This window comes from Oncorhynchus kisutch, linkage group LG24 (genome assembly GCF_002021735.2).
Source record: "Oncorhynchus kisutch isolate 150728-3 linkage group LG24, Okis_V2, whole genome shotgun sequence".
Lineage (NCBI taxonomy): Eukaryota > Metazoa > Chordata > Actinopteri > Salmoniformes > Salmonidae > Oncorhynchus > Oncorhynchus kisutch.
Window position 1 is genome coordinate 38,631,279 of NC_034197.2, and position 19,119 is coordinate 38,650,397.

The 19,119-nt window shown below is 42.4% G+C and overlaps 2 protein-coding genes across 2 annotated transcripts; both read left to right on the plus strand.

Moving 5' to 3' along the window:
* Positions 1-229: 229 nt before the first annotated feature.
* On the plus strand, positions 230-7,539 carry LOC109869845 (zinc finger protein 27-like). Its single transcript, XM_020460116.2, has 2 exons — positions 230-398; positions 4,916-7,539. Exon 2 carries the CDS (start codon positions 4,931-4,933, stop codon positions 6,437-6,439), a length of 1,509 nt encoding a protein of 502 aa, XP_020315705.1. The 5' UTR covers positions 230-398; positions 4,916-4,930; the 3' UTR covers positions 6,440-7,539.
* A 3,724-nt stretch (positions 7,540-11,263) lies between these two features.
* On the plus strand, positions 11,264-19,050 carry snrpg (small nuclear ribonucleoprotein polypeptide G). The gene is made up of 4 exons (XM_020460040.2): positions 11,264-11,393; positions 12,148-12,170; positions 18,598-18,722; positions 18,862-19,050. Exons 1-4 carry the CDS (start codon positions 11,362-11,364, stop codon positions 18,910-18,912), a joined length of 231 nt encoding a protein of 76 aa, XP_020315629.1. The 5' UTR covers positions 11,264-11,361; the 3' UTR covers positions 18,913-19,050.
* Positions 19,051-19,119: the final 69 nt, after the last annotated feature.

Consider the following 19,119-nt stretch of genomic DNA (forward strand, 5'->3'; position numbering starts at 1 on the left):
TGCAACACTTTGAATGTACATACTAAATCTGGTGTTTTTATATACTCTCTGGATAAATCTAATATTTAAATATTTTACTGTGCACTTCATTCTCTAATCATAAACCATGGGGTTCAACTCTACCATTATTACCAACTTTCCTGAAGCCATTTGTGTTCTTGAATGCCTCATTGGTCGAAAAGAAAGTACCAGAATGCAAAGTTTTGTAGTCCTACCAAAGCTCAAAAGTACACAAACAACTTGGCTTCACTTTGGAACACATGGCTAAGGTGCTGCACGGAAATGAAAACGTTTTGGTATCCAAGTATTTATCTTAAAAAAATAAAAATAAATGACTTCCATTAAACTTGTTGGAAACTGATATGTCGCCAATATTCAGATTTGTTTGACCAAAAAAGGTAGGCTAATTGCGTTGCATGTTTTAACATTCTGCCTTGTTTTAGCTAGCTAGTTAGCCGACTAAACTCCACAATGTCGATGGCTAACAGTAACATTAGTGTGGACGTCACTAAATTTTTTAAAAAAAAATTAAACTACTGATTTGAGCACCCAAAGATCAGCCCGCAATTACGAATAACAATATCGTGTTTAATTGTCGGCTATTCTTTGTGTGCTCAAATCAGTAGTTTAAAAAAATGTGTGTGTGTGTGTGTGTATACAAACGTAAAATCGTGGAGTTGAGGTTAATAGCCTAGTTAACGCTAGTAGCAATAGCGATTTCCTGCATAATGTTTCATTCGATTTGCTTTATTACCACGTTATCACTGCACGTAGCCTGTTTTTGTTGTTGTTGCTATACAGGCGGTAAAGCTTTTCAGTCGTTTAGAAATGGGGAAATGCCTACACTCACCTACCACACAGTTCATCATTACATTACACAGAAGTCATTGGACGAAGGCGTTTTGTTAAGAGCCCTGACGCTCGGTCTGAACATTAAAACGCATCGCGGTTTTGGAAACGTTATCTTTCATGGCAGGGAGAAATCTTGTTTTTTTTATACAACTAAAGGTTAAATTGATAACAACATTTTTATAGGATTCCGACACGGGTTGTATTTCCATGTTATATAGCACTTGTTTACAGAAAACGGACTGAAGATAGTGGACTACCTGGGCTAATTGTAACTACCTGCGTCTCCGAACACCTGTGTTTTATCAGAATATGTTCTTCACAAATGTGTTACTGACAAATACTGTCGGCTGCAACGGTGTTAAAACAGTGTACAAGTAGTGTGTATTTTACGTTTGTGAAATTATTTTTGATAGGATATGAAAGTAGAGGGATTATGTTTCTAGAGCCGTATCGCAATTGACAATCAATTCACATTTAGAGGAAGTATTTGGCTGTTTTGGCATTGAGTACATTTGCCTTTATAACAAAACATGTAATGGTCTTACACTATAAGGAGTAATGTTAGGCTCCTTTAGTCTATCATTAGGCTACCACCCAGCTAGCCACATTTGCAGTGGCTGCTGGGATTCATTTTTTACCTTATGCCAGTAGCTATACAACAAGTTATTGCTCACTTACACCCTTGAATCATATCTCAGTGGAAAGCTTAGATACACATTTCCAGAATGTTCAGGTCAACAGAAATGAAACCTTTGATCTCTAGAGAACATGTCAGAATTACCTGTATAAAAATGCCTTTAAACACAGAAACCCTGATTCATTTTAAACTTTTGTTTGACAAGTGGTTCTAACTTCTGAAATGATATATAATGTAACGAACTTTGAAAGCATCAGCTACAATAATTGTTTAAAAATCGCCCATATTGTGACATTTAAAATGGTGGATGCTTAGCCATAGAATTCCATGTAATGGGGCAGCTATATTTTTGAATTTTAACTTGACAGAGGCACCAAATTGCGCACACGGCTAGAACAGGGGTTTAAAAAAGGATTTGTACATATCGGGCCATCACAGAATTCACCCATTAACTTCCCCTTAATCCCACAGAATCCTTTTCCCTCCCAATATGGCTGCCAAACAACTCAATTGGGGTCTTATTGGATAATTTCACATGGCGATACCTGTATGAAATATAATAGTATGCACAGAAATATCTTAATGTTCATATAGTGATGTAGAATACACAACCACATGAGCCAGGTGTGCCAGATTGTCAAATTATTCAGAATTTGTTTTTTCTTTGAGGAATATAAACCATTCCATTGCAATGTACAGTAGTAAAATCCAATGTTGGGCCGGCCTGTTGAGGCCAATTACATTACTTTTAGTATTGTAGTAACAGACCAAATCTGCTATGCCCCCATAGTAAGAACAGTCATTTAGACTAACCATGTGTAATGGTTTGCTGCTCTTACAATCCCATGAAAACCTATTGGCATTACTGTGGAATCTTTACATTGTAATGTATGCAGCAAGGTTCTAGTCCTCTGCTTTTTTGGGCACATTCTTACCAGAATTCTGTGAATAATTTAACATCCATATATACACACAGTGGGGAGAACAAGTATGAGACACTGCCGATTTTGCAGGTTTTCCTACTTACAAAGCATGTAGAGGTCTGTTATTTTTTATCATAGGTACACTTCAACTGTGAGAGACGGAATCTAAAACAAATCCAGAAAATCACATTGTATGATTTAAGTAATTAATTTGCATTTTATTGCATGACATAAGTATTTGATACATCAGAAAAGCAGAACTTAATATTTGGTACAGAAACCTTTGTTTGCAATTACAGAGATTATACGTTTCCTGTAGTTCTTGACCAGGTTTGCATACACTGCAGCAGGGATTTTAGCCCACTCCTCCATACAGACCTTCTCCAGGTCCTTCAGGTTTCGGGGCTGTCACTGTGCAATATGGACTTTCAGCTCTCTCCAAAGATGTTCTATTGGGTTCAGGTCTGGAGATTGGCTAGACCACTTCAGGACCTTGAGATGCTTCTTACAGAGCCACTCCTTAGTTGCCCTGGCAGTGTGTTTTGGGTCGTTGTCATGCTGGAAGACCCAGCCACGACCCATCTTCAATGCTCTTACTGAGGGAAGGCGGTTGTTGGCCAAGATCTTGTGATACATGGCCCCATCCCTCCTCCCCTCAATACGGTGCAGTCATCCTGTCCCCTTTACAGAAAAGCATCCCCAAAGAATGATGTTTCCACCTCCATGCTTCACGGTTGGGATGGTGTTCTTGGGGTTGTACTCATCCTTCCTCCAAACACAGCGAGTGGAGTTTAGACTAAAAAGCTATATTTTTGTCTCACCAGACCACATGACCTCCCATTCCTCCTCTGGATCATCCAGATGGTCATTGGCAAACTTCAGACGGGCCTGGACATGCGCTGGCTTGAGCAGGGGGACCTTGCGTGCGCTGCAGGATTTTAATCCATGATGGCGTAGTGTGTTACTAATGGTTTTCTTTGAGACTGTGGGCCCAGCTCTCTTCAGGTCATTGACCAGGTCCTGCTGTGTAGTTCTGGGCTGATCCCTCACATTCCTCATGATCATTGATGCCCCACGAAGTGAGATCTTGCATGGCACCCCAGACCGAGGGTGATTGACCGTCATCTTGAACTTCTTCCATTTTCTAATAATTGCGCCAGCAGTTGTTGCCTTCTCACCAAGCTGCTTGCCTATTGTCCTGTAGCCCATCCCAGCCTTGTGCAGGTCTACAATTCTATCCCTGATGTCCTTACACAGCTCACTGGTCTTGGCCATTGTGGAGAGGTTGGAGTCTGTTTGATTGAGTGTGTGGACAGGTGTCTTTTATACAGGTAACGAGTTCAAACAGGTGCAGTTAATACAGGTAATGAGTGGAGAACAGGAAGGCTTCTTAAAGAAAAACTAACATGTCTGTGAGAGACAGAATCCTTACTGGTTGGTAGGTGATCAAATACTTATGTCATGCAATAAAATGCAAATGAATTACTTAAAAATCATACAATGTGATTTTCTGGATTTTTGTTTTAGATTCCATCTCTCACAGTTGAAGTGTACCTACGATAAAAAATTACAGACCTCTACATGCTTTGTAAGTAGGAATACACTGACGATTTTGCAGGTTTCAAATACTTGTTCTCCTCACTGTATGGGGCTCCCGAGTGGTGCAGCAGTGCCTTGGACCGCTGCACCACATCTCAGTGGCATCACTACAGACCCTGGTTCGATTCCAGGCTGTATCACAACCGGCCGTGATTGGGAGTCAGTCCCATAGGGCGTCGCACAATTTGCACAGCATCGTTAGGGTTTGGCCGGAGTAGGCCGTCATTGTAAATTAGAATTTGTTCTCAACTGACTTGCCTAGTTAAATTTAAAAAAATATGGCACATCTGGCTCATGTGGTTGTGTATTGTGGTCGCTATGAACATTTTAAGATATTTCTGTGCTAACTACAATTATATTTCATACAGGTATCGCCATGTGAAAGCCAATAAGACCCCATGGAGTTATTTGGCAGCCATATTTCATATAATGACATTGCTTGTCATATGGCGAAAATATAAGTGGATGGAGGGATGAAAGAAAGAGAATGATAGCACACTCATTTTCCAACTAAGGGACATAAACCTTGAAAAAAAATCCCTATGAGACAACATCGGTCCAAGTGAGTCTTACGACCCAAATTTGGGGGTCTGACTCATGGACTATCATTGGTAGCTACGCGTCAAGGGGGAATATACCATTTAGCAAACGCTTTTATCCAGAACCATTTAGTCACGCGTACATAGATTTTACGTATGGGTGGTCCCGCGATTTGAACCAACTATCCTGTTGCAATAGCAGCTGAGCTACAGAGAGGGTGACAGATATACAGCCTGTCTCTGCAGCCAACCATTAGTGCTATAAAAAGAGAGACCAGGGAAATGTTTTGTAGGCTATAGCTAAGTTTTCCCTTATCAGGATGATAAACATGTCTAATAGACTGTCTTCTGTACCTCCCAAATAGGTGCCTTGGTTGAAGATGGATGCAGTTCCCTGCAGTTGGAACACTACACGAGTTCAGGAGTCGTTTGCTCGGACTAAGCCTGCCTCAGACACTCTAACAAAGCTGGCAAAACTTGTTGCACAAAAGCAAGATAGTCAAAGCCAAAACCAACTACTGCCTGATGTGTGCCCGTGTGTGTGCGCACAGTGCAGCCAGGGATTCTCTGACATGGCTGAGTTATTGCACCACCAGCAGGGAGAACATGCCTTACGTAAGTGTCATTGCTGCCTTTCCTGTGGCAAAGAGTTTTCTCTCCTATCATCTTTGCAGTTGCACAAGTGCATTCATGATGCTGCTCCTTGTCAGGTCTGTTGTGGTAAAACCCAGCTAGGTGCTCCATGCAGTGCATGCAAGGCTTCAACCTCAGACTCTCAGAGTGTCCGGGATAAGTCCCTTTATCACCAGTCCCACCATCATGATAGCAGATCATATGCCTGTGCTCCGTGTGGTAAAAGCTTTAGCCAAAAGCAATCTCTGCTTCGCCATCAGCAGGCTGGCTGTAGTAAATCTGCCACACGAACTGCAAAAGTTGTCAGCCCTCCCGCGGACTCTCCCTCGCCTGAATCTGCCATCTTGGACTCCTCTCCCCCTGACTCTCCCCCAACTGATGCCACTAGTGCCCCAGATCCTGACAGGCCAAGTCAATGCCCACTTTGCGCCAAGAGGTTTCGCTCAGGGGCTGGCCTTGCATGCCACCAGCGATCCACCCATCGGAAGGAGTGGATCATCTCCAAGTATCCTCTACTAAAAGGAGGATGCACAAATGGGGTTCATAGATTATCGAAGCAGATGGCTGGGCCACCCCAACCAAAAAGAAGAGGCAGAAAGAGCCAGCTCCTCTCCTGTCGTTCCTGTGACAGGGTCTTCCTAAGCACTGCCAAGCTGTACTTGCACAGACAAGAGTCCCACAGCAGAGAGAAGGATATCAGAAGAGATCCAAGGCCGCTGATTAGCAAGCGGAGGAAAAGAGAGACTTACCCATGTGACGTTTGTGGTAAAGTGTTCTTGCACCATTTGTCACTTAAAGCACACGTCAAGAATCATAGTCGAGAACCACCAAGCCATGTTCAGCAGGTTGGGAAAGCAGCCAAGGAGACCAAGTTAGTTGAGAAGACGCCAAAAAAGCCTAAAGGCAACATATCACGGAAGGTGGGAGGAACATTGGTCAAGGCTAGCAGAGGGAGACCAAAGAAAATTCCCATGAAAGAGGAAGAGGGAGAGTTTCCTTGCCCGTCTTGTGCTGAGGTGTTTTCTTTGCAGTCTGCTCTGAAGGAGCATGAGGAGCTGCATCAGCCTACAGGGAGTATGAGACACTGCAGCGTGTGCAGTCAGGGCATGGGTATCTCTAAGAAGCCTGGGGCCAAGCTTCGGAGGGCCTACCATTGTGTTCCCTGCTTGAAGGCTTTTATAACACTGGACACTTTCTTACAACATTGCCAAGATCACCTCGTTGACAGTGGCGATGAGGAAGGGAGCAATTTATGACCCTGACAGTAAAATGTGAGATGATGTACTCTTCCTTTTTTGTTTTTTTAACAAGCTGTACTGAGTTCCCCAAGAGAATATTATGTGTTCATGTACATTTAAAAATATGTTTAGACCACTCACCAGAATAGCTGTTTGAATGTAATTCATATCAACATGCGATTCAAGTTGCAACAAAACATTTTTTTTTTTTTGTGTGTGTGTGTGTGCTGTCTGATACCATTCATTTTGTGACTGACCAACAGTGGTACGCTGTGAAATCAGTACAGAAACAGTCTTACTAGGCCTAAATCCTCTTGATCCTAAATCCTCTTCATTTAGACCTTTTATATTCCTTTACAAATGTTGGATCGGATCCAACCATCCATTTGTCATTATGGTTTAAATTAAATGAATATACGCAATAACTCATTTAGTATTGTTGCTGCAACTGTTTTTAAAAATCTCAATATCAAATCAAATGTATTTATAATACCTTGTCTCTATGAAGCCCCCTCACTCTACCTTGTCTCTATGAAGCCCCCTCACTCTACCTTGTCTCTATGTAGCCACCTCACTCTACCTTGTCTCTATAAAGCCCCCTCACTCTACCTTGTCTCTATGAAGCCCCCTCACTCTACCTTGTCTCTATGTAGCCACCTCACTCTACCTTGTCTCTATGAAGCCCCCTCACTCTACCTTGTCTCTATGTAGCCACCTCACTCTACCTTGTCTCTATGAAGCCCCCTCACTCTACCTTGTCTCTATGAAGCCCCCTCACTCTACCTTGTCTCTATGTAGCCACCTCACTCTACCTTGTCTCTATGAAGCCCCCTCACTCTACCTTGTCTCTATGTAGCCACCTCACTCTACCTTGTCTCTATGAAGCCCCCTCACTCTACCTTGTCTCTATGTAGCCACCTCACTCTACCTTGTCTCTATGAAGCCACCTCACTCTACCTTGTCTCTATGAAGCCACCTCACTCTACCTTGTCTCTATGTAGCCACCTCACTCTACCTTGTCTCTATGTAGCCACCTCACTCTACCTTGTCTCTATGAAGCCCCCTCACTCTACCTTGTCTCTATGAAGCCACCTCACTCTACCTTGTCTCTATGAAGCCCCCTCACTCTACCTTGTCTCTATGAAGCCCCCTCACTCTACCTTGTCTCTATGAAGCCCCCTCACTCTACCTTGTCTCTATGAAGCCCCCTCACTCTACCTTGTCTCTATGTAGCCCCCTCACTCTACCTTGTCTCTATGAAGCCACCTCACTCTACCTTGTCTCTATGAAGCCCCCTCACTCTACCTTGTCTCTATGAAGCCCCCTCACTCTACCTTGTCTCTATGAAGCCACCTCTCTCTACCTTGTCTCTATGAAGCCATCTCTCTCTACCTTGTCTCTATGAAGCCCCCTCACTCTACCTTGTCTCTATGAAGCCCCCTCACTCTACCTTGTCTCTATGAAGCCCCCTCACTCTACCTTGTCTCTATGAAGCCATCTCTCTCTACCTTGTCTCTATGAAGCCCCCTCACTCTACCTTGTCTCTATGAAGCCATCTCTCTCTACCTTGTCTCTATGAAGCCCCCTCACTCTACCTTGTCTCTATGAAGCCCCCTCACTCTACCTTGTCTCTATGAAGCCCCCTCACTCTACCTTGTCTCTATGAAGCCATCTCTCTCTACCTTGTCTCTATGAAGCCCCCTCACTCTACCTTGTCTCTATGAAGCCCCCTCACTCTACCTTGTCTCTATGAAGCCATCTCTCTCTACCTTGTCTCTATGAAGCCCCCTCACTCTACCTTGTCTCTATGAAGCCCCCTCACTCTACCTTGTCTCTATGAAGCCCCCTCACTCTACCTTGTCTCTATGAAGCCCCCTCACTCTACCTTGTCTCTATGAAGCCACCTCTCTCTACCTTGTCTCTATGAAGCCACCTCTCTCTACCTTGTCTCTATGAAGCCCCCTCACTCTACCTTGTCTCTATGAAGCCACCTCTCTCTACCTTGTCTCAATATCAAATCAAATCAAATTTATTTATATAGCCCTTCGTACATCAGCTGATATCTCAAAGTGCTGTACAGAAACCCAGCCTAAAACCCCAAACAGCAAGCAATGCAGGTGTAGAAGCACGGTGGCTAGGAAAAACTCCATAGAAAGGCCAAAACCTAGGAAGAAACCTAGAGAGGAACCAGGCTATGTGGGGTGGCCAGTCCTCTTCTGGCTGTGCCGGGTGGAGATTATAACAGAACATGGCCAAGATGTTCAAATGTTCATAAATGACCAGCATGGTTGAATAATAATAAGGCAGAACAGTTGAAACTGGAGCAGCAGCACAGTCAGGTGGAAGTTGAAACTGGAGCAGCAGCATGGCCAGGTGGACTGGGGACAGCAAGGAGTCATCATGTCAGGTAGTCCTGGGGCATGGTCCTAGGGCTCAGGTCAGTTGAAACTGGAACAGCAGCATGGCCAGGTGGACTGGGGACAGCAAGGAGTCATCATGTCAGGTAGTCCTGGGGCATGGTCCTAGGGCTCAGGTCCTCCGAGAGAGAGAAAGAAAGAAGGAGAGAATTAGATTCACACAGGACACCGAATAGGACAGGAGAAGTACTCCAGATATAACAAACTGACCCCAGCCCCCCGACACAAACTACTGCAGCATAAATACTGGAGGGGTCAGGAGACACTGTGGCCCCATCCGAGGACACCCCCGGACAGGGCCAAACAGGAAGGATATAACCCCACCCACTTTGCCAAAGCACAGCCCCCACACCACTAGAGGGATATCTTCAACCACCAACTTACCATCCTGAGACAAGGCTGAGTATAGCCCACAAAGATCTCCGCCACGGCACAATCCAAGGGGGGGGCGCCAACCCAGACAGGATGACCACAACAGTGAATCAACCCACTCAGGTGACGCACCCCCTCCAGGGACGGCATGAGAGAGCCCCAGCAAGCCAGTGACTCAGCCCCTGTAATAGGGTTAGAGGCAGAGAATCCCAGTGGAAAGAGGGGAACCGGCCAGGCAGAGACAGCAATCAAATCATTTCTGGTTAACAATACCTTACTGTGTTTGTTGTTTTCAATTCAAATCGAACAAAAATAGCTTCTTAGCAAAGAACAATTTCTCAAGCAAGAATTTAGCTGGGACTGTCTGGAAGTGGTCTGAGTTGGGGAGGGGAAAACTAAAAGCTGTTATTGGGATTGAGGTTTGGAACTCTTTCTTATTTGCTATTAATTAATTTACCCCACACAAATGTACTGCATGACACCAAAACAGACATTTCAGGACGTCTTTCCAAACAGCTCTTATACTAAAAGGGCATTATCAGAATTTTCAGAATTTCACAGTATTATTCCAACCTCACAGTGTGGAAAGATACACGGAGTATAACAAACACTATGAACTCCTTCCTGATATTGAGATGCCCCCCCTCCCTCTCCCTCTCCTTTTGCCCTCAGAACAGCCTCAATTTGTCAGGCCATGGACTCTACAAGGTGTTGAAAGTGTTCCACAGGGATGCTGTCCCATGTTGACTCCAATGCTTCCCACAGTTGTGTCAAGTTGGCTAGATGTCCTTTTGGGTGGTGGACAATTCTTGATACACACGGGGAAACTGTTGAGCGTGAAAAACCCTGCAGCGTTACAGTTCTTGACACAAACCGGTGCGTCTTGTACCTACTACCATTTTGTGACAAAACTATTGGTAAGAGTTGAAAATGCGGTGGAAAAACATAGAACTTTTAGATTTTTTTTTATTTGGTACAGGAAAACTTTTTTACATTTTATTTTTAACTCTTGATGACATTGGACTTGTGTGACACTGATTTAGCATTAATTTACTAATTATTTATCTCTGTCCGTCTGTCTGTGTGTGTGTTATGCATACTCATGGAGCCAGTTAAGACAATGTGACGTAATGTAACATGGATATTATGCAAAAGAAGCAGTGATTGCAACCTTGCTGCTACTGTTGGTTAGAAATGAGTTTACCAGGTTATCCATTTTCTGCAGTTTAGTAAAACCAAAAACAGAAGGAAATAAGGCTTAAAGGGAGACCTTGAGCTTCAACACTCTCTTAGCTGTTGTGGAAATAGACCCACTATGCTGTTTTACTTTCTGCATCTACGTCATATCGCTGAGTCTACCTATTTTTTAAAAGAAAGTCATGTTTTATTTGGAGAAAAAAAAAGGTTTTTAAGTTTCTACTTCTGGAAAGTGCCTTTTGTGTCCCGAGTTAGCAACCTTGTCTTAGAAAATACCTCATTAAAAGTATTCTTCCATGATGTTTTGTGTTGACTCCATTAATCTTGTTACAGAAAACAACACCATTGCTATATTATTAAATTGACACAATACTGTCTATATATACACGATATCCATTACAACATAAGAAAGGATCTTGGGCTTGAAGAGTTGTTCACATGTCTCACTGCCCTGCATTGTAAAATGGGATTTGTTGATTTACGTGGCACGTTTTTACACTGATGCAGATCGTGAAACTGCCCTCAATCAAGAAATAATTCAGATTTATAGAGAGTGAGAAATGTTATGTGGCAAAGTAAATAGGCACACATTTCAAACAACTTTTCTGTCAAGGTAGTTCTGCAATTTATATAAAGAGAGATCTCTTCAAAGATCTACTCCCATACAGTAGAGCAGCGACGTGCTCGCTTATGTTAGAGGAAGTTTGCATGAGGTTATTTGAAGTACAGAGTTAGGTAGGAGATTTTAGAAATGTGGAACTAATGTTGTAAACCGCAATTGACCACACACTCCAGCACAGTAGGTGACGGCATGCACCTTAAACGTTAGTTTGCGGAACGCCATTATATCGTAGAAGAAGAATACGTTTCCGGTTCCGGTCGTTGTGCATGCTTTCTCCTTTTTTCACAAAAGGAAGTCTCACGAGCTGAAGGCCCTCAACAAAAAGAAGAAACATGAGTAAAGCACACCCACCAGAGTTGAAAAAGTGAGTTATTAAAACAAACAAAAAATACATATTCATAGTTGGCTTTCGATCCAGTGTAATTTCTAATATTTCGCTGTTTATTTTAGATAATGTGGCTAGCAAGCTAACATAGGTAGCTACGCGCTAGCACAAAGCTACCGGTAGTCGGCAACTAGTTAACACTGTTGTGGCTAGTAAAATGGCTAGCTAACGTTAGTTATTGAATGAAACGGTTAGATAACTAAACCATTCATTCATTGACATTTAATTGATGTACGAATATCATTAAGTGTCAGTATGTATGAACGGCTCGACGACAACGAGTTGCCTCTGCACTCTTGTCGCATTAAAATGTTAGAATGGAGAACTATGTGATCCACTAAGTTATACTGATAGCCACATTTAGTTTCGCACTGTTGTGGGAGCATGAATGCCAACTTTCGGTATCAACAGCCAATCTAGTTGGGTCTTGGAAGCCATTGTGAGCTTCGATTGGTCAATCACGACCCGATGTCGCGGAGTATTTGAATAATGTTTAGTTTATTCCATTTTTTTCTCAAAGGTTCCCCAGCCCACTTCGCTTTCTTTATTGAAAATTAATGGCATTTCCGTTTTAAAAACGTTTGATGCTTTAGCGAAAAACGAGTTATTGTCCAGCTTCTAGTGAAAATCAGAGCCATGGACCAGAGCCAAACAGTCTCTGGTGTAGCCATACAATCATACAATCGGTGGCGTTGCGATCTCTCCAACTAATAATATTTTTCCCCCATTTCAGATTCATGGACAAGAAGCTTTCATGTGAGTACCGATTCTGAGTGTTTATGGTTCTGCTGAGTTGAACGGACAAACCTCATCTCTTTGCTTGCAGAGTTGAGACTAATGTTGACAAATCCAATTAGGGCTGGGCCAAATAACCTTAAAATCATTTTTTTTTTAAATTTATTTTACCTTTATTTAACCAGGTAGGCAAGTTGAGAACAAGTTCTCATTTACAATTGCGACCTGGCCAAGATAAAGCAAAGCAGTTCGACAGATAAAACAAACATACAGTCAATAATGCAGTATAAACAAGTCAATCATATCTAGATTATGGGCAGCTCACAATACACACTGTAGACACCTGCTTGTCGAACATCTCATTCCAACATCACAGGCATTAATAAAGAGTTGGTCCCCCTTTAGTTGCTACAACAGCCTCCAATCATCTACTAAATGATTGAACATTGCTGCGGGGACTTTCTTCCATTCAGACATGAGCATTAGTGAGGTCGGTTCCTGATGTTGGGCAATAATAGGTGTTCCAAATCATCCCAAAGTTGTTAGATGGGGCTGAGATCAGTGCACTGTTCAGGTCAGTGAAGTTTGTCCACACTCATCTTAACAAACTATTTCTGTATGGACCTCTCATTGTGCACGGGGGCATTGTCATGCAGAAACAGGAAAGGGCCTTCCCCAAACAGTGGCCACAAAGTTGGAAGCACAGAATCGCCTAGAATGTATGCGTTACGATTTCACTTCCTTGGAGCTAATAAAAAAATATATATACATATTTGACCTTTATTTAAATAGTTAAGTCAGTTAAGAACAAATTCTTATTTTCAATGGTGGCCTAGGAACAGTGGGTTAACTGCCTCATCCAGGGGCAGAACGACAGATTTTTACCTTGTCAGCTCGGGGATTCGATCTTGCAACCGTTACTGGCCCGACGCTCTAGGATACCTAGGCTCTAGGCTACCTGTCGCCCTACTAAGGGGCCTAGCCCGAACCATGAAAAACATCCCAGACCATTATACCGCCTCCACCAAACTTTACCGTTGGCACTATGCATTGGGGCAGGTAGCATTCTCCTGGCATCCGCCAAACCCAGATTATTCTGTCATCACTCCAGGGAACGTGTTTCCACTGCTCCAGAGTCCAATGGCGTGACCTTTACACCAATCCAGCCGACGCTTGGCATTGTGCATGGTGATCTTAGGGTTGTGTGCGGCTGCTCTGCCATGGAAACCCATTTCATTAAGCTCCTGTCGAACAGTTTGTGCCGACTTTGCTTCTAGAGGCGGTTTGGAACTTTGTAGTGAGTGTTGCAACTGAGGACATATGATTTTTACGCGCTTCGGTGGTCCGTTCTGTGTGGCCTACCGCTTCACGGCTGAGCCGTTGTTGCTCCTAAACGTGCCTTTGTTGCTCCCGAGTGGCGCGGCGGTTTAAGGCACTGCATCTCAGTGCTAGAGGCGTCACTACTGACCCTGGTTCAATTCCAGGCTGTATCACAACTGGCCGTGAAATAAAAATTTGCTCTTAACTGACTTGCCGTGTTAAATAAACGTTTCCACTTCACAATAACAGCACTTACAGTTGACCGGGGCAGCTCTAGCAGGGCAGAAATCTCACTAACTTACTCTTTGGGAACGTGGCATCCTATGAAGGTGCCACGTTGAAAGTCACTGAGCTCTTCAGTAAGGCCATTCTACTGTCAATGTTTGTCTATCGAGATTGCATGGCTGTGTGCTCAATTTTATACACCTGTCAGCAACAAACATTGCTAAAATAGCCAAGTCAGCTGATTTTGAAGGGGTGTCCACATACTTTTGTATATGTATTTTATCGACATAATTAACAAATAAATTGTGCAACAAAGCTTATATAGAGAATAAAGGTCAAACAATCAGGAATAATCTAATGAATTCAGGGCTTGTAGAATTATACCTAGGTTAAATATAAGCCTTCTACAACCATAAGATAAGACCCACTTGTTTACAGGGGTTGCATTAGCTTTCAGAAATCTGCATTTTCAAAATGCATTTTACATAAAGTCAATAGTGTTATGTAAAAATAAAGCATTGGCCAACAACTGAGTGTTAAGCAACACTAGTGAAACACATTGAGAAGAGTATTTATCAGATGACAACAGAAGTGCATCTCTGTTTTGCCTAGCAGCTATACAGGAGGAAATTGGCTTACAATCAATGTCTCCTGCCAATTCAATGTTCCCTCTAAGCTGCGCGCCTCCCCCGCCAATTCAATTTTCCCTCTAACCTCCGCTGGGCTACCTGGCATTAGAAATAGCATCCTGCGCAGAGAAGCACAAGATTGAACTCCCCAACTTTCTAGAGTTTTCTCCGTTAACACTATCAGCGTTTCCCTTTACTGTGTGTTATTGTGATCAATTCAGTGCAATATTAGCCACTTTTAAATGCAGCCTAACAAAACAAACTATGCATGAGATTTTGATGTAGGCACAATGGATTGGAGTATGCAACTGCCAAATATGGATCTGTGCCATTCATTTTGAACTGGACTGTGTTTACACCATGAGCGGTTGTGAGTAGATGCGCTTAAAGGGGAAGTGTTGTATTTTGAGACAGGCTTGAATAAGCTAAGTAGCCAATACGCAGAGGGAGCCATTTGTCTGATAATCTGTAATAATGTTATTTGAATAATGCGTTTTATAAAGTGGTTTCTTGCATCAAACAACACATTTTCAGTGACCTTGTCTGAAGGACAAGTGGATAAACAGGCTAATGTCAAGCCCTGCGTGTTTTTTTTTCTTTCTTCAAAAGTCTCATGGCATGTAGGCCTACATTGAACACCACACATTGGCTGCTACTGTAGGCTGAATGATAGAACAGCTATTTCCATGTAAAAATGTTATGGGATGCATTTTCTCCATTGTTTTATTATGGTAGGCCACTCTGTTAGGTCTACATTATGATCAAATAGCCACTGTCGCTGTTAACTGTAACCTAAAGGGGGTACAGCTTCAGTGTTCCAAGTAAACGCGCACTAAATTGTGACATTCATGTTCTGCAGACCTGAAATTTGCTCAGTGCTGGAAAAAATGAGAGGGAACATTGCTTACAATGAAAAGGCAAGTTTTTTAAATTAATTTAAATGTATACATTTTATTTTTTTTGCCAAAAATGATCAGGCCATCATATTTCTAATGTTTATCACAGAATGTAGCTAGCTACATTTCCTAATGTTTTGCTTGAAGTTAATTTTGCATTTTAACTTGCTATCGGAGGAATGTACTGGAGAAAAAAATTGCCTACACATCAGTCAGAGAACTGTCTGGTGATCCAATGATGAGAGCAACGATAAGTAGCACAAAATGTGTCCGTTTACATTCATGATTTAGCGCGAACTCTGACTGAAGCCAATCAAAATATACAATAAGAAGCATTTTAGATCTGCATTTTCTGTTTGGGAAAAAAAACTAAAAAATGTCGTCAACAACTGCTTTTTAACCTGCTTTTTGCCATCACTGATCTGGCTTTCAAGTCAGTCTATGAAAATGTATTTTTGTTTGTTACACATTTTATCAGAACTAAAACAATGACTAACTTCAGGTAGCAGGTATTCTAGAACATTAACACTTGTCATAAACAATATCTCTAGCACAAGCCCACATGCTAGTGAGTAGCCAGCTAATCTTCTATATTATAAAGTATTTTTATATTATAAAGTCAAGCCAGCTTGGATCTATTTGATTTGCTAACAAGGTAGAACAGTTATGAATACACCCTCCTGTCTGTCTCCAACTGTTTGAACAACACGGCCTGTTCATTTTGTTTAGATGTTGAATTCAAGTGCTCCAACCTGGATAAGATGATGCTAGCTGCAATACCGTGTGCAACAAACTAGACGTTAACACAATCATATTAATTCATACAAGTTTTTGGTTTCTGCGCTGTATTTTTGTTTGTTAAATGGCCGAGACATGAGGGTATCATTTAGAAGGGCTATCAACCGATTTCGTTTGGACCAAACCTCAATTGACAAAAGTGAGTTCAAACTGCTTGTCAGAGAGGAAGAAGTCATCTTTTTATCTTTTGTAGTTGGGGGCGCGGTGTCTGAGTGGAACGGGGGCGCGGTGTCTGAGTGGAACGGGGGCGCGGTGTCTGAGTGGAACGGGGGCGCGGTGTCTGAGTGGAACGGGGGCGCGGTGTCTGAGTGGAACGGGGGCGCGGTGTCTGAGTGGAACGGTGCACAGACGGAGCAAAGGAGCCGAGACCTGAAAGAAACGAACGCTAATAAAAACATTTTTTAACTAGATTCTTGCAATACATGCATTTGGAACAAATGTTCATTCGATAGTGCATTCGGAAAAGTATTCAGACCTTGACCTTTTCCACATTTTGTTATGTTATAGCCTTACAACAACAACAAAAAACACAATACCCCATAATGACAAAGCGGAAAAACAAGTTTCAGAAATTCTTGCAAATGTGTGTGTGTGTGTGTGTGTGTATATATATATATATATATATATATATTTTTTTTTTAAACATGCCTTATTTACATACGTACTCAGACCCTTTGCTATGAGACTCGAAATTGAGCTCGGGTGCATCCTGTTTCTATTGATCATCCTTGATGTTACTTGATTGGAGTCCACCTGAGGTAGATTCAATTGATTGGACCTGGTTTGGAAAGGCGCACACCTGTCTAAGGTCCCACAGTTGACAGAGCAAAAACCAAGCCATGGGGTCGAAGGACTTGTTCGTATAGCTCAAAGACAGGATTGTGTCGAGGCACGGATCTGGGGAAGGGTACTAAAACATTTCTGCAGCAACAAAGGTCCCCAAGAATACAGTGACCTCCATCATTCTTAAATGGAAGAAGTTTGGAACCATCAAGACTCTTCCTATAGCTGGCCAAACTGAGCAATTGTGGGAGAAGGGCCTTGGTCAGGTAGGTGACAAAGAACCCAATGGTCAGTCTGAGAGAGTTCCTCTGTGGAGATGGGAGAAACTTTCAGAAGGACAACCATCTCTGCAGCATTCCACCGATCAGGTCTTCGTGGTAGAGTGGCTTTGGGACAAGTCTCTGAATGTCCTTGAGTTGCCCAGCCAGAGCCCAGACTTGAACCCGAGCCAACATCTCCGGAGAGACCTGAAAATAGCTGACTGAGCTTGAGAGGATCTGTAGAGAAGACTGGGAGAAACTCCCCAAATACAGTTGTTCAGGCTATAATTGCTGCCCAAGGTGCTTCAACAAAGTATTGAGTAAAGTGTCTGAATACTTGTGTAAATGTGATATTTCAGTTTTTTTGGCACATTTCTAAAAACCAGTTTTTGCTTTTTCATTATGGCCTATTGTGTGTAGATTAATTGACTCAATTTTAGAATACGGCTATAACATAACAAAATGTGAAAAAAGTGAAGGGGCTTGAATACTTTCCAAATGCAATGTATATCACCCAGCCCTAAACCCAATTGACATTTTCTTGGCCATATAACTTGTTGGGCTGAAATGAAAAGTGGGTCCAACTTGTCTTATTGCAGGGATCATCAACTAGATTGTGATTAGGTTGTATTATTATTATTATTTTTTGAGCGGATGTTCGAGGTGGGCTGGAATGCAATAAGGCACGAGGGGTGTGGTATATGGCCAATATACCACGGCTAAGGGCTGTTCTTAAGCAAGACACAATGCAACTCGGAGTGCCTGGATACAGCCCTTAGCCGTGGTATATTGGCCATATACCACAAACCCCTGAGATTCCTTATTGCTATTATAAACTCGTAACCAACTGTTAGGTTCTATTTTTCAGAGTACAAACTCCCAAGCTTTAAACCAAGTTTATTCTGCCCTGAGGTTCAACACAGCTGCATTAGACAAAGACATGGTTTCATCCATGGTAGTATACATACCCCACTCTGGGTGGAGTCTCCTCGTTATCGCCAAACATTGCATCAGTATCGCCTGTCAGGGAGTTGAGTGATCTGGTCCTTAGACGGTTCCTCCACTTATCTGTACTGCCACGTGTTTTCCCTGCACTCAGCCCCTCCCGAGCTTCATTATGGTACCCCTCATGTCTCTTTTATAACTAATGATTAATAATTATTAAAGCTCAAAAACCAAACCTATCACAATATAATTAGAGCAGTTAAAATATATATGTATACATGTATACAGTCTGTCAGCCAATCAGCATTGACCTCAAGCCACCCAGTTTATAATTACAAATAATTTGTAGACTGCAAGAAGCCCAACACATATGTTTGACAAAAAATATATATATTTTCAAACCTTGCTTACATTGGTATACAATCACATGTCTCTCTATGCTTGAACAGATTTCTTATTAAAATCACTCAAGCTCATTTCCTGGTGTTTTTTACAGTCTTGTGTATATGAAACCGCCCGCGGGCAGCCAGTTTGGGGAGCCCTGCCGCACTGCCTTAACTGTTCTTACAGTTATACATGTTTCTCCCTCCAGTGAAGCTGAACGGTGGCAGGCAGGTCCAAGGAGTCCTGCGAGGATTTGACCCCTTCATGAACTTGGTGATGGATGATTGCTTGGAAATGGCCCCTGGGGGAATACAGAACACCATAGGCATGGTGGTCAGTACCCAACAGCGTTGTTAACTACACTATCTCTGGGAACAGACACATTGTGCTTTTATTCTCAATGTTATCACATACCTTTTTTTTTTCTTCAATAAATATATATATATATTTTTTTTTCTTCACGGGTCTGTAGGTAATCAGAGGAAACAGTATCATCATGTTGGAGGCCCTTGAGAGAGTATGAGGAGTTGGAATGGCAGAATCGTCTTCAAGAAAGTGGAATAATGGACCTTTTCTATCTGGATACGTTTACAGATGGTTAATTTGGAAATGTTTTGAATTGTGAAATCTTGTGAATAAACTTGGATATTTGTTTTCTTTATTTTTGTGTAATTCTGTTTTTAGCCCTACATGTTTCAAGCACTTGATTGTCAAGAATAATCAATGTATG

Bases quoted from the DNA above. Each gene is read 5' to 3' on its own strand.
- LOC109869845 (XM_020460116.2), top strand. From the start codon at position 4,931: ATGGATGCAGTTCCCTGCAGTTGGAACACTACACGAGTTCAGGAGTCG.
- snrpg (XM_020460040.2), top strand. From the start codon at position 11,362: ATGAGTAAAGCACACCCACCAGAGTTGAAAAA. The intron at 11,394-12,147 runs GTGAGTTATTAA...CCCCCATTTCAG, and splicing joins CACCCACCAGAGTTGAAAAA to ATTCATGGACAAGAAGCTTT. The intron at 12,171-18,597 runs GTGAGTACCGAT...TTCTCCCTCCAG, and splicing joins CATGGACAAGAAGCTTTCAT to TGAAGCTGAACGGTGGCAGG.